The 16,190-nt window shown below is 42.6% G+C and overlaps 1 protein-coding gene across 2 annotated transcripts in view; it reads right to left on the bottom strand.

Moving 5' to 3' along the window:
- Positions 1–880: 880 nt before the first annotated feature.
- Positions 881–16,190, bottom strand: part of LOC132259326 (uncharacterized) — a 120,687-nt gene continuing 105,377 nt past the window's right edge. For both annotated transcript variants that reach the window (XM_059756899.1, XM_059756898.1), the window contains 6 exons: positions 6,316–6,902; positions 5,878–6,105; positions 5,159–5,548; positions 3,986–4,666; positions 3,658–3,927; positions 881–3,337 (listed from right to left, as the gene is read on the bottom strand). In XM_059756899.1, coding sequence (XP_059612882.1) covers positions 1,307–3,337; positions 3,658–3,927; positions 3,986–4,666; positions 5,159–5,548; positions 5,878–6,105; positions 6,316–6,902 — 4,187 coding nt within the window. In that variant the 3' untranslated portion in view covers positions 881–1,306. The remainder of the gene's footprint in view (positions 3,338–3,657; positions 3,928–3,985; positions 4,667–5,158; positions 5,549–5,877; positions 6,106–6,315; positions 6,903–16,190) is intronic.

The following is a 16,190-nucleotide window of genomic DNA, read 5'->3' on the forward strand; positions in this document are numbered from 1 at the left end:
CATTTCTTTTTCATCTAATCTTGCATTTGACTAATCTATTGATAAAAAATCCATATTGCGACTTTCTTTGTATTCTCCACCATACAGACAAAATTGAGCAGACTCTTTGAGACAAATTCCTGGCCAAGAATCAGAAAGAAAGAACTTTGTTTTGTTGTCAATTACGTGAGGAGTGACCGAAAATATACTTTCTCAACATTTTTAGGGGGTAAAAAACATATTTACTGCTCTAATTTCTCTATCTAACGGCGATGGATCGCCAGTCATATCTCAAAATAGGAATTCCAACGCTACGCTTTCGTGAAAAATGTCACACGTAAAGCACGTAAATATTTTTTGACCGACAATTGACGTCAATTGGGAAGTCTTGTAGGAGGATGGCCAGAAAAGAACGATCAGCAAATAATCAATTTGCGCTTCACAATTGCCAATGCAGAAAATATCGCTTGAATTTGATTGTTTTTCTATGCATTCATTCACTCAATTACATGCCAGACGATGATGCAATGATATAATTAGATTTCCGATTAATTGACACTGCGTCTGTGATGGAGGTTTTTCCCAGTTTGGGTGGAAAATGTCTGAGGACGTCGAGCTGTGATTTGTGCGATAAAACGCAATACTATCTCCTTACGCAATTTCATGTAGGAGTTGCAGATTCAGTGTTTGCCCTACAAATTGTCTAATCAACCAAAATGTACACGAAGTGCGAGCATGATACAAGATCATTAACTCATTATTTGGTTTGCATATCATCGAAGTAATGTTGATATTGAGGCAGGAATCAATAAATGATGGGAATGGCCTTTAGATTACCTTCGATGTATTTTGGCAAGAGTCCCAAAAGATAATAAACACTGCGGTGTTAATTTGATAACTTTTGCTTTACTATAATGCATCCAATGATTCTGTAGACACTGAAATTACAATTTTTTTTACACGATTTTTCTTCACTTTCTCTCTGTAAAATGTCCTGTTAAAATGTCCGAAGAGTGGGGAAAACTTAAATGTGATACATGATGTTCATTACGACTATCTACAAACTAAAAAAGAATGACATAAATGTAAACTTTAAATAGCGTACGAGTTATCCTCAATAAATTGTGTCATTAGAGCTTTCCTTCATTCTTTCAGTACATTAGTCCGAAAAAGAGTGCTTCTCTTCACTTCTAAAAAAGTTAATAATTTATACTTTCTCTTTTAAATTCAATCACATTTGAAATTTTTCACTTCGCCACCGCTAATCGCCTGAAATCCTTCCAACGCGCCACAATCGCACTCTATGGCACTGAGACAGAGTCCAGCTTTACAGCTTCTTCTCCCACACGACGATGTGAGCATCGCTGGAATTGGGCACACGCGGGATGGAGTTGATGGACCCGGACCTCTGCTGCTTCTCGCTGGTGTTGTACCACACATGCCGCCAGTTGATGTAGCCGCGACCGCCGGTCAGCGTGATGATCGTGCGCTTCCCAGCGATCTCCGGAAGCTGCTGAGTCTGCTTCCCGTTCTTCTTGGGTCTCTGCATAGTGGCGGGGATTGCGGGGTGGATTTGGTTGTTTGTCTGAGCTTCCACAGGAGCGACAATTGTGTGAGTTGGCTGATGAATCTCATGATGATCGTGATTCTCCACCGGAATCGGAGTCTCCGTGGCATTTATCTTGCGACTGGCGTTGCTGCTGTTGCGTGAGACACTCTGCAGGCGAACTCCCATGCTCTCCTCACTACCCGATGAGGTGTACATGCTGGAGGAACGAGAGTCCACAGACCAGTTCGAGAGATCCAGTGATCGTGGCCGAGAGACTTTCATGCGCATCCGACGATCGAGGGTGCTGACTTTGATTGGAATTAGCTCAGGATCACTCCTACGCAAGCATTCATAGGATGGATCCATCAGATTTCCCTGACCTTCCTCAGCCTCATAGTCTTCCTTGACGAAAATCAAGCCGCCATACAGTCCGTAAACATCGCAACATCCATGCTCTGATCCATGCAGTGAAGATACATTCGAGTGGGAAGATTGGGAAAAGAATCCGCCTGATCCAAGACCTCTGGGCAGAGTTTGAGACATTCTCATGGACTCACTGGCTTCCTTGAAGCGCTGACGCCTCAACACCACCGGACTATTGGTCAGATGGGCCTTCAATTTGGCTGGGATGACAGAAACTGGAGACTCCGTGGAGAGTTGCTTCTCGATCTTCCGACGTGCCAGCATCACTGGTTGGTGATCAGAATTGTTAGAAGGTGACTCTCGAGATCCACTCTCATTCTCCTGACCCTTGGAAGAGCCACCTTTTCCTGGAGTTCCTTTCAAAGCACTGCCTTTTGGAGCCGGAGGAGTCATCTTCGGAATAAGCGGCAGCAGGAAGGTAATGGGTCCAAAGTGAGCGTGATAAGATATACTGACGCCACCACTGATGATGGGAACACCTTCCAGTCGAGGCAGAGGAATCGTCAGAGCGATCCCCACATTGGTTCCCACCCACAGAAGTCCCTTTGTGGCCATCAGCGCTGTCACAAAGACAGAAGACGAGCTTGATGGCGACTCCTTCTGTGACGAAGTGAGTTTCAGCACATTCGAGGCAATGTTGAGGTCCTGAAGATGCTTGAATGATTCCGTGTGATAGAGACAAATTATGCTAGAATGCTTCAGTGAGATCCACAGTCCAATTCCGCTATGAGCCATAAGATTGACTGATAAACTCCCAGGATGTTGACTATTCTTCACCTCGAAAGTTTTAGTGATTTCTCCCGAATCACTGGATAAGACCCACACTTTCTTTCCACACGCCGCGTAAATGCTCGCATTGATGGGGAGGACACTGGTCACAGGTTCAGACGAGGCCAGAGACACCACTTGAGGTTCAGCCAAATTCCATGATCCTCCGGGGCGTTTCCTGAATATGAGAACGCAGCCACTACTCAATGATACTGCCACGTAGTCTGAATGATGGAGGATCTGGGAAACATTCCCTGGCACTGGACAAGTGGCCACTTGTTCCTCCTGCTCGGGATTGCAGGCGGCGTACACGAGGATCTTCTTGTTATCCGTGCCAATCCACACTGAATCTCCATCCACGATTCCATCACACGACGCGTCCATTTCTCCAGCTCCCAAAGTTCCACGGACAAACTCCATCGCCGTGGCCACAGTGTCCGGGAGATCAAATGCACTCACATCCTTAAGGAGACCCGTCTGCTGAGGATGCTGCACGAGGATGGCAATTCTACTACTCGTGCCGTCTGTCGTGCAGATCCACAGGTAGTTTTGCACCCTGGTTTTCCGCCGTGCCGTCAAGCGAGAGCTCGTGATCGAATAGTAGCATCCGCAGCGCACCTAAAAGGCAAGACAAGTGATAATTAGAATGTGGGAGTATTTTTTTTATTCAGTTCAAGACCACCCCAGCTTTAACCTTTTCGTGTGTGGTTCTGTTTGAATTAGTGGATTGATTTTCGCTGACCCCATTTCGGTTTCCCCTTTTTTGAAGCTTCTTTACGTAACAATTTCGCATGTCATGTTGATTGATCGTAATGATATAATCATAAAATTCATTCGAAAACACTTTTGCAATCATCATGATCTCTTTAGGATCAAGTGGGATCACACGAGATGATCATTTTGGTAAACAATTTAAATATAGACCATGCGGCACTCACTTCGGTTTGATGCTGCGTCTTGTTTATCGACTGAGCCTTGACGAACAGGGGCATTTTCGTTAGGGGTCTCCTCTCGTGGTCAGGCACTTCCCACGAGGGTGAATTGTTGGGATCAAGAGCCAGCTGAGCTAGTCGAAGTTCAGTGATCCACTCTTTCTTCACGGATGGATTCTCCGTCTGGAATGTGAAGGTTTCTTCCTTGCCGGACTTGGATTTCGCCACCAATTGCAGACAACATGAATCCATCCAGGCCATTTCTTCGTCCTTCTTCTGCAAAATCACCAAACAGATGAGAAATGATCAAAAGTGAGGAGTTAATCCCACTTACCTGAATGGATCCCTGGATGTTCTGCATGATCTTTCGTGTGATGTCTGTGCTGATTTCAGAGTAGGAACCTTTGAGAGAGCCAACGAGATCATTGATCCTCGACACAATTTCATAGTCATGCATGAGATTGCTCATTTCGTTGCACAAATTATCTGCGCCATTCGTCGCGGCAGAGCCATCAGGGCCACTCGATTGGCTGGCATTGGATTTGAGACTCCCACCGCGATTCAATCCCGCCGTGAGGATTCTCGACAATGTGGCCGATGTGCTGTTGTCCACGATCTCCACGTCCGCCACAGGAAACATCCACTTGAAGGAGAGCTTCTCAGTGGCCCCAAAGTCCGAACTCTGCTTCGGCGCCACGGATACACAGATCACTTTGTCGTTCAGCAGAAGGAGACGCCTCTGTTTGCTCTTCACGATGAAGCCACACTGGTTGAACTCCAGCTGGGTCACGTTGTCCTCACGCAAGAGACATCGATTCCGGCTGTTGCCATCCGTGGAGAGAGATCGCGTATTGAATGTGCCACTGATGTGGCCCAGCATCTCCTTGAAGGCCTGATATTGCTCCGCCTCGCGCTTCCTTTCATTCAACATCTCAGCCAAGGATTCGAGTTGTGTGAGCGCCAATTGAAGTGCCATTCGGTCTTGATGTCCTTGTGGAGTGTACTTCAACAAGTCCTGAAAGAGAATTCAGTACTTCAGATCTTCCAATGCCATTGAAATCCAAATAAAGCTAGCAATATCTATGAAATGAATGAGTGGAATATTAACACCTCTCTTCATTAAAATAAAACATCTCACGTTGTTTATGCGAGTTCACCTTTGTCAGACCGGCTGTATATAGAACTTGTGGAAAACACAAAGAATATACCTTTGCACCGTGTTCTCGTGGTCTTTTTGCGCTGTTCGCAGACAATTTAGAGAAGCCAAGAAGTGGTCTTTTTGCACTCATAGTGAATTTCCTTATAAGCAAATGGTCGAATGCGGTGATTTGGAAAATTTTTAATACGTCTTACTTGCAGACAAAGAAATCAAAACACCGAAATCTATTAATAGAAACTAGGCGATCAATATAATCGACTTGTTTTGGTGGGTGGAAACTTCAATATGACTCTCAAGTGATGACTTTATACAATAAAAGTTATTGCGATCGCCCAAGGTGATATTTACCTGAAGAAAAAGGATAAATTGGGGAAATCTCTGCACTGGCTTCACCATCAGACCGAAAAAGGATAGTCTGTCGTGAGCGCTGATCTGCTTGACTTTGAAGAAGTCCGCCAGGGCGGACTTCCTCTTCGCCTCCATCTTGGCCAACTCCATGGCGGCCGAGAAGTTGTTGATGAAGCCACTGTAGATGTCCAGAACGATGGGCTTGCTGAAGGCAGCAATGAAGACGTCGCCAATTTTCTCGTCACGATCCCAGTTTCTCACACACTCGGCCATGGCGATCCGGAAAAGGGTATGGCATTGAAGAATTTCAGGTAAACGATAGAAGAGCGTCGATATCTTTGAGCTGCTGAGAATTGGTGGCGAACTCTCATCCAATGGCTTCTTATAATCCTGCAAAGACGCCCCAGAATAAGCTCATTAGACCGTCGGATCTCTGCTCACGCAAGCACAGGTGATTCACAACATCTCTTGCCATATGGTTAAATGGTAAGTTTCTTACATTATCACCAGGTTAATTGGATTAGTAATGCGAATGCAGGGTGGGGTGAGAAATGTTATGCTGATGCTTATGACAGTGAAGGGGAGGTGTTAAATGTGATGCTGCCAGTGAGAGAGAGAGAGAGCAAAATGACTTCAAATTAACAAAATGATAAAGTAAAGGCATATTCACGTCACATCTACAGTGTGCAATAATAAAAGAAAATAAATTAAAATCTCACATTGACTAGACGTTGAAGTGTTCCGATATAAGAATTCTCACTGTGACAGATTGAGGCGACAATTAGTCGCCGTTTAAGTTGTTCCTGAGACAAACCTGCGGGCGCTGGGGGTAAAGTTGGTGGCAACTGCCTGCCCACAATCCCACTACGAGTGGTGAGGGAGAGGAGGGAGCCGTTGCTCCGGCTGCCCATTAAGTTGCTCAAGCCGAAAGGCGAGTCTTCCTCACTCTGCAAAGAAGCGCAAATTTAATTTCAGTATCTCAATTGTGTGAGACATTTTTCAGATTGCAAGGAATGCTTAGTCTGTAAATTGATTTTGCACAATAATTGGGTTATCCAAAGAGAAATCCTTTTAACCCAAATTGAAATCGATTCACAAGTAATGCAATCAATTAAGGTCAAATTCATGCGCTTATTACAGACAAAATGGAAACCAACTTCGGACAATTGGGGCATCTTCCCAGTGGTCGAGGGCGTGCGACTGGCACTGGATTGGGTGGGTGTTTGCTGGGCAGAGTTATCGGTCGAGTCACCGCCGGAATCCTTCCCGCTGATGTCGTACTGATGTGATGATCCGCGCCGGATGGAGAACCAGCGCGACAAGCGTCCTCCGGGACTCTCGCCGGGGGTCGTGGACTCGGGCTGCGGCGCTGTGGGCATGGAGGCGCTGCTGCTGGAGCGCCATTTGTCGAAGGACAGATGGTGGCGCGCCTTGTTGAACGTGGACCTCAGCTGACTGTTGCGAGGAGTGACGCTGGACGTGGCACTCCGATCACTCTCGTCCTCGTCATCCGAGGAGAGACATCGCTCTGATCCCGCTCCCTCGGAGCACCAGCTCTCCTCACTGGACACTGTCCGCGCTGATGGGGTGTGCGAGAGATTCCTCTGGTCGTGGGCGGGAGCAAGGGTCGCACCTGGAGGCGATGCCACGCTTCCGCTGTGTCGTGCTGTGGCCATGGCAGCCTTGTTGGCCACGGACAAGGGCAGGGTGTCCTCCCAAGATCCTGAGTTCAGGTTGGGTTCATCTGCAAGAGGAAGAAAACAGGAAAACCATTAGCAATCAATCAATATCACAAGGAATAGAAGGAAATCAATATCAGAGTCTGCAATCAATCTAAAGCATTTTTGTTCCTCCATCGCTCTTGTCGCACAAATTCTAGGGTAAAGTGGAAAATAATGACGAGACCCATTTAAAATGTCATGCCCATTAAAAAGGAATCGAGGGTGGATCGATTAATTGGGGAAAATCAATTAAATTGCCATCTCCATGCGTCTTCGGTAAATAAAATATCACCGTGAAGAAAATACACCTCATTCCTCGAAATTGATCCCATTATATAAACATCCTCCAAAAATTCAATTAATTTCCTACACGCAATTTCTTCTCCCGAAACTCTTTCTCCATCATCAGAAAAAATAATCATGGCAGCATCCGTAGAGAGACTATTTTTACTCCGCACTTTGATTGTGGAAAATTCGCTGAATGCCCCCGAACTCGGCACAAGAGGAAAATAGTCTCTGTGGGGCATTTCTGCAGTAAATCATCCCAACATTACTCCACCCAGTCATATTCTGAGAGATTTCCTTCACTGTGAAATGCATTAAAATATATATATGATGGGAAATGCAATGGATCAAGTGGAGGCGCCTAGTGAGGGATATTTTGCGCTGCAGCATGAAAATTGTTGAATTAATTCACATGAGAAACGCAAATGAATGGCATATATAGGGTTGTAAATTTAATTGTTTTATGGTTTTAAATTATATTTCCTCTATTAAATATTTCCTCACGAATTTACGGCTTTCCAGACATTGCCATCATTTTATAGGGTTTCAATTTTAGACCGCATATGTTGTGAAGCAATTAAGCGTTGTAAGAAGTAAAATATAATATGTAAGCCTGAAAATTTTGGAAAAAACAAACTTTGTAAAGGTCAACTTGGGTTCTCAAACTCCTAAATTGTGAGATATCTAAAGTAGAGGATTGTGCTCATAAAATACCCACAGAATATTCATCAATGTCTAATGTTTTCCTCATATTCACAGTAATGTTTTATGGCGCGATAACTGGTCTTGCACGCGCCTGTTAAAGGCATTACACTAAATTTTAAAAGCTCCCATGAAAAAAGTGCATGGTAATCTGGATGAACCAATTATAGGCAAAGTGCCTGTAAAATTCAAAAAGGAAAATTTATGTATATATCGAAAAGGTCACCCAAAATGCGGGATATTTATAGAAAAACAGACACAGAAAGAAAGGGAAGATGATTTCCTGCCTGAAAAAACCTCTCCCTAATTTCAAAATTTATGTCTCAGACCACTTCACAAAACCCAGTTCCGGATCGCTTAACTCAGAGAAATTATCACTTTCCTCCAAATCTTCTCTTTATCTCCGGCGATCGCACCTCTTCGACTGTCAGACACTGGCAGTCGAAGAATAAAATATCGGATACTCAAGGTCAATCACATTTCAACACTTGTATTTATGGCTTGTGGGCAAAAATCAATGCGCGATGTCGGAAGGTGTGGATGGAGAGACTGGCGAGCATATATACAAGTGAAATTCTGCCGATCGCGAGCTTCTTCGCGCGTTGTGTTGTTGCTTTCGTTGAGAACAGTGCGCGCGGATTTGTTGGGTGGCAAAGAAAGAGAATTCCACACGGTGTGTGTACCGAAGGAATTATGACTAATGCATTTCGCGAGTCGCCATGCAGTGCAGTTGAAACTGGCTCTGGCCATGTGTGGTGTTACCTCAAAGATATTGAGGGCGTCTCACGAATAAACAGGTTTTTCACATCCAAAATGAAAATAAAGCATGAGGAATATTTTTAGTTCAAGTTCTCACTCCTTCGCCTCACCCATCTTGTCTTGTCTTGTTGAACATGGAAGTGTTGTCAGCTGTTGGTATCATCTTCCCTCAAGATCATACTATACATCCACTACACCCATCACAGACCTTGTACATCGCTCACAATCTATCGGCATTCGAGGGAATACACACTCTCGCTTCATGAATACAAATGATCTTTCTTCTCGACTCCTCTCTCTATCCACACTTTGGCGACTCTGCGGGCTTCTCTTCCCGTCATCTTCCTTCTCCTCTTGCTTTTCGGGATGCACACACACACACACAGTCAGTCGAGGGGCCCATTTCATTGGGCTTTTTTGTCACGATAAGAAGCTGCAGCGCCGAGACAAAGAACACACAATTCCGACTTCTCAGACCAATTTCCTGTCTCGCATTTGTACACACAAAATGCAAATGACAGAGCGATAATTTCCCATTAGCCAGACAATGGTCATCCGTGAATTTGTGGGTGAACTCCGTGGCTCACAAAGTTTATCTTATGGCCCCGCCGATCAAATAAATATTCATCAACTGATCCCTTGTCTTATCCCTCTCTCTTCTTTCTCACTAATTGTGGCGACCAGATGGAGAGGGAATTGAAGTGAATCAAATCTAAATTAGTGTCAATTGCTCAACACTCTGGTGGCCAGAGAAGGGCGTTCACCAGCCAGTTGTTCTCCCCGGGTAGAATTCCACTCTGACTCTGTCACTGTACCTGATATCAGTGGTCGACCAAAAATCTTGGTCCGCACCGTGAGCACAATATCCGTGAAAGAAGTCGTCGCGACGGGTCACTGTTCAATGACGACGAACCAGGAAAGCCACCACTTGGCACACAGTCAAGCACACCTCGAGAAAAGTGGGCAAGAATTTCAAAATCACTCCACGAGACACTTTTCCGTCCACCCAGAAGAAGAAGTAAAATAAAAACTAACACAGAACGATCCCACGAGAAACACCCAGTCGAATTACAGGAGAGCCAGAGCCAGTGTGGCATGTGAATGGTAGCTGGTTCACTGAGCGACTAAGAGGAGTGCTTGTGAATGAAAATAATTGTACACAGTATATCGTTTACGCACTGCAAACCCAACTGACTGTAAAATAATATCCCCAACGCAGATTTGGTGAGCGACAGCACGAGATGGCTATACTGCCATCTGCGCACATCTCACTCCCACCAATGCTAAGTGCCTGCCCACGAGTATTATTAAAGCTGGAGGACACCATGGCTGTTTTCTCGTCTGTCGCAAATTGAATTCTAATTATTCCTCACGAGCTCTGCCAACAGTGCAAATTGATGGAGGGACTTTTTATCTTTGGCCAAATGAATTTTAGTGTGCATACAAACCATCGCAATTTCGCAACGACGAGCAAAAAGGTGTACCGAAAGTTAAACAGATGCCACGCGGTGCCATGTTTGCATTTTGAATTACACTCCAATAAAATCCACTTAACTGACCATTTAATGACCACGATCGCTGGCTAATTGCAGCGAAAACAAGAGAATCATCTTGAGAATATTTCCATCGCGAGATAATAAAGATAGTGCTGATTTAGCGAAATGAGAAGGAGAATTGCAAATGAAGAAATATATCCGTGGGATGACTCCAAATGCCAAGGGGTTAGTCGCGTGCTGAGTCACACAGAAGCAATGCACTGATGAATTGCTAATGTCAAATCGCTCAAGAAATACAATATCAATAAAACATGACAGGCTTGATGTCTCTCTGCATTATATTAGAAAAATGCCTGCGATGGCATTGTGTTTACTCATTGAGCATTAAGAGGAAAGGAATGCATTGAAAATATTCATATTGAAACCTCAAAAGGACATTGATGAGTTAGTATTTCGATATTCTAATTCCACAGCTTAAAGCTTGAAGCTCAGTATTCTCTTTCCTCTGGATTGGAATTGGCCGCAAAAGAGTTGTTGACCCCTCGGATGCATGTGTCCAGTGGTTTGAGCACAGAAACGTAACATGTCTTCTGCAATAAAAGAAACTGTCCACGAAAGTGAGTGCGGATATTGAGAAACTTTTCACTTCGATTCACGCGTGAAAAAACCGGAGCTTCAAATCTGATCTATGGCAGATTTTCTGCCAATATGTATATCAAACAGAAAGTCCAACGCAAAAGGGGAGAAGAGATGTGCGGAGTGGACATTGAGTTGCGGAAAAGTTGCCCACGAGTCACTTGAGAGGTTTCTCGAGTTTAATTTTCATGAAAAGCTATTTTATTACATGGCGTCTTACTTTCAAATCCTGTCCATATTGCATGTAATGCAAGGCAACATTAAAGGGGAAATTGATCATATATGCAAGAAAACATTCAAATTCAATCATCTTGCATTAATCGTCAGTGCGATGTTTGAACAAATTGGCGGTATTTCGTTGTGAATAAATCTATTTAGTTTTATTGATTCAACATGGGAAATATATGGAGAAATTGCCTTTTTGTCTGGCACTGAATCTGTTTTCTTGAATTAATTGAAAGCTACGCCATCGAGTGTGGCAACCACACAGAAGGAATTCACACATTTTATGGTGAATTTTGCCACAATTCATCTCACTATGTGGCCTCATACTCTCTGTCTCCATGTGCCATGTTACGTTGAATTTATAAATATCATTTTTCTTCCCAGTTGCCGCGGTGACTGGAAGAAGGGCAGTGTCCTATTAATTGTTTATACACATCATTTTTTCAAGTCATAAAAGGCGCACACACATGATCAAAACCAGAACCGCGCTTCTCTCGTTGGGAGCCGAGAGAGCACCACCAACTTAGGTGCAGAGAGTACATCAATGAAGAATAAACGTGGTTTATGTAAGAGATATGCGCTCATGTTTTCGGAGATAAACTGCCTATACGAGTCGCTCAGATACACTCGAGGGCATTATTATTGATGCAAGAAGTATCGCCAAGTCGCGTGAGATTCACTTTTCAGCACGTTGGAAGTCGCATGAAACCCACTTTCCTTTCCTACCGCGATTCTGTATAATTTGCCGCGCTGTTCCTGTTGGATGACTTTTTCCTTTTTCACTGCCGTATTCCTATAGGAAGAGATCGGATTAGAAGACTTCAGATCGTGCAGTCATCGCGCTTGACTCATTCAATCTTCTGCTTGAATTCTACATCATTAAGTTTCGATCTGCCAGACTTAATTCTTCTTACGTGAGTCATAACTTCCGTAACCGACAATTTATCAAATTTGCCAAGAGTTCTTGTGGTCTGCCGAGCCTCTATCGGGATTTTCCAGAATAATTGCGTCTGTAACTCTCCATTTAAGCAGAATGCTGAGATATAAGCGAATGACTTTCATCGCTTCGTGAGCTAAATTGATAATTTGTCATTTTACAAAAATTTCACCAACTCTTTTTCATCTCTCAGGCCAAAAAATATTTATTTGGCAAACTTTCGCAAAATTCACTGAACGTGCAAAGTATGTGAAAACTTCCTCGAAAATGAAGTTGTAATGTTGAGACTTCATTAAGAACACAAAAGCCACATAATCAGCCACAACAATAACAATTTACAGAAGTGGGCCTCAAATTGTTTCCTGCACTGTACACTATGCAATAAATTTCTCCTCCCCACTCACGATATGGTGATTCTGTGACGCGGCATTTTCTCGTGTGAGTGTTCTTCCAGTGCACTTTGGGGCCAGAATGGGCGAGAAATTAGAAACATCCTAATCTTTATTGACTCTCCAGAGAGCATGAAGAATGGGCGACGGCTGAAAGAATGGGCCGGCTGTCTTCAGGCCTCTTTTCGGTCCTGATTCTCAAAATTGATTGGAAGCAGATGCATTTGAGTGGACCTGCGCCAGCTGTTGTGGTCCATGGGCCTCTTTTTTTCCTCTACATTATACACACTGGAGAGCATGTCTGCTCAGTGGAACTTCCGTGGCCAAACACAACGCAAATTTCACCATCATTTCGCCTCTAAGCATACTTCCATCACAAAAGGTGAACAACACAGGGAAAAATGTCTTGGTGGAGGAATAAAAGGTGGAAGAGAAGCAGAGAATGAAATGGAAAAAAATAAAAATGCAATTTAGAGCCGACCTAAACCTGTTTTCCTCACCATTCTCTCCTTTGAGGGTTTCACTCCTCTTAAGGCACCTTTTCATTTCAAACTCACGATCTAACCACTCTCCTAAGAATAGTTCTTCTCCATCATGATGGCGAAGCAGCCGTTTTTGTACCCTCACTCTCTCTCTCTCTCTCTCTATCTCTCTCGCCAGCAACACATCGACAAGCGGCGATGCCTTTTCCGGTGGGGTTTGGGCCTTATATCGAGAAAACAACCTCCAAATTAATTCAGACACCCAGCTGTTAATGGACGCTACGAACTTAAGCGAAACATTTAACTGATGGACGAGGAGGAACATTTGCGAAATTAATATTGTTCAATCTGAATAGGTTCATGGGAATTTTCTCAAGTTATACTTTTCGCGGTCTTTCAGTACAACTCGCTGTTTACACCATATCTCAGTTGGTCACTTCATGGAACTCTTCTGTTCGTGGTGTATTTTTAGGGATAGAGGCCGAATGGGACTGAAAGACATTTAAGTGATTTTTATTTCAAAATCACCCGTCAAGCATAATCAACACCCGTATGTACATAATTGATATGCTTTATTGACTCTACACTGAAGCAATAATATACAACATTCAATGCCTGTGCATTTTCACTATATCTCATAGATAGAATACATCCTTGAGCATAACATCGCGTACACACAATTCTTTGTTTGTTTTCCAATAAATGGAAAATAACGAGAGCAACTGGCAGAAATTTGTAGACGCACAAAAATTCCTCTCGAAATCATACAATCTTGATCCAGTGCAGATTAATAAAAACAGTGCGACTTCCTCAATGAAATATCCTACCCAGAAATACCACGAAACCAGAAACACACGCGGTTAATTTATTAACCCCAATTTTTGTGCGTGAAAAAGTTCCTCAATATGTTGAGTAAAAATTGGGGACAATGAGTTATTTGGGAAATGATCTGCTGTCCATGTGCTTTCATCTTTTGGCTTTTCACAAAAATTCATATACAACACCAAACTCTCCAGATATGAATTTCCAGTCATATACAAATACATATTTATGAACGCGACAGTGGGAAAAGAGGCGAGTCTCGCGAAGACAACTTTTATTGGAGAGAGAGTGAGTCTTGTAAAATTTCACATGTTCTACAACCTTGATTCGCCTGATTGTCAATATGGTTGCATCATTACACCTACGGTGTGTTTATGACTAAAAAAAATTTGAATGTGATTCATTGCCCCTCAGTGGCACAAGAACTCACCAAAAAGCCAGTCTTCCAATACTATTTATAAATTCAAACAAACTCTTTTCGCATTCAGATGATCTTAAGCGTATTGCTTACTCAATTCATCGATGATTCATTTCAGCGCTTCAACGTGCTTCATATGATAGTTAAAGGGTAAAATTGTCGATCATACACATCAGCCAATGTTAACTGATGTGTCTGCATTGTGGTGTTAACAACTGCGTACTGATGAAAATGAGTGTGTTTAGTCAGTGCAACATGTGTACAAATTGTCTTAAAAATCACATTAATAGACGAGCAATTACAAGTCATATAATTCAATTGCTGAACACACTGATTGATTTTTTCCCACATGTATAAACTCTCTGCGGAATTTTGCAGTGCAAACAGATTAATTTTGTACTATAGCGAGGCATTTTCATGAGACCTCGCATTTTAGAGATAATAAACACAGTAATTGTACATAGTCTCTGGCTTTTGAGGTAGTGAACCATATGCTGTGAAATAACTGGGCAATGGCCAAAATTTCCATTTGCAATATTGACCGATGATGTGTGAAAAAAGCCCAGAGAATGTTTCGAAATGTTTACACCAACTGGGATTCCAAAGAGGACAAACTACATATAAGCATTTCACCGAGGAAATTCTAATTAACCTGCGAACTGACTCAAACCTAAGCCCGATTAACAAGATTATCTCCTTATCACATTGATTAAATCTCAGTGCACAAAAACTGTGCGAAAATCCCATTGTCTGTGAGCTCTTGGCGGGATTTGCAGAATGTTGTGCCGTCTAAAAGAAGACTCTTGTACACAAATAATGCTTACAGATGATTTTCGCTTTAAGATCAGCTCAGTGCTCATGTTCAATTTCTTCTTCCATTCATACCACAATCACAAATACAAATTTCATCAGGGAAACACTTGAGCATCATTTGTGCTTCATTGGCACACGATCAACAATTTTCTTATTTTCTCTAGCCATACATGTTAACCCACCGAGTTCACCGTATGGCTTCTCTTTATACTGATTTCTTTCCCTATTTCATACGCTGCGTCTTCGACCGTCAGAGAAATCAATTTCGAGAGATGTTGAAAAAAAGAGTGAGTAATTAATCTGAGAAAGTTACGCTAAATTCCTTCTGCGGCTCCACATCGATATTTAGTGCTCATTCTGCGTCCAATTGATCATATTTCACCCATTTGGGCACAATGAACTCCGCGGATTAAGTCTTTGGGGTATAAAATTGCACTCGATAGTATTTCTGGAACGCTTGTCGTAAATCATTGCAAACACGTTAAGTGCGCAAAAAATGGTAATTTCGAAAAGTAAATATTTGCAGCAAATATGATGGGAAGTTTGCTAATATGAGTCTCTATTTGATTTGTCTTGTGAAAGAAATTATGACCCTGCCTTTCTCACCACTTCCTTCAAAAACATTTTTTGTTTTGATCAATGAGGCAACAATTTATTAATCACACATGTAGATTTATCAATGAAGTGGGGAATGTTTCATTCATTTGCAGCATGAACATCATCTCTGAGAAACTTCACACACAAGCGCTGAGGTATTCTCAGAATTTATTACATCTCATTAAGCTAGGCTTCTTTCAGGCATTCATTTGGGAAATTGGGCTAAAAAATGAGCATCTCCGTTGAGGAATGAAATGAGACATTAAGCATAATGAGTTCACAACAGTGCGCTGCTCAGTAGATCAACAGTAGCCAAATATAGTGTTAATATTTGTTGAAATTAACTTGCAACCTACGGCACGATTTTAATTAAAGGCCCCATGAACTAGCTTAATCGATGGAATAATTGATTTCTAAATTCTCGCTGCCAAATTGGAAAGGTCACTTTGTCTGACAGTTGCTAAAGGAGCAGAGCTTTGTGTGCAAACGGTAAAAAAGTATTATCGATTTTTTCCCCGTGACATTATCAGTTTTTCAGAATCAAAAAATTCGCCAAAAGTGATTTAATAAACCACAATTAACCGATAAAATTTATCTGTTATATTTCCAAGTGCGCCTCTCCGGCAATACCTCTTGCATTTATTAAAGTATAAACACATCAATTACACGGAGAGCACATTCCACCGTGCACATAAAATTAGCCACAATAAATTCATTTATATACATTTACCCAAAAATTTTCAGAGTATA

Source organism: Phlebotomus argentipes, unplaced genomic scaffold (assembly GCF_947086385.1).
Source record: "Phlebotomus argentipes unplaced genomic scaffold, Phlebotomus argentipes genome assembly scaffold_18, whole genome shotgun sequence".
Lineage (NCBI taxonomy): Eukaryota > Metazoa > Arthropoda > Insecta > Diptera > Psychodidae > Phlebotomus > Phlebotomus argentipes.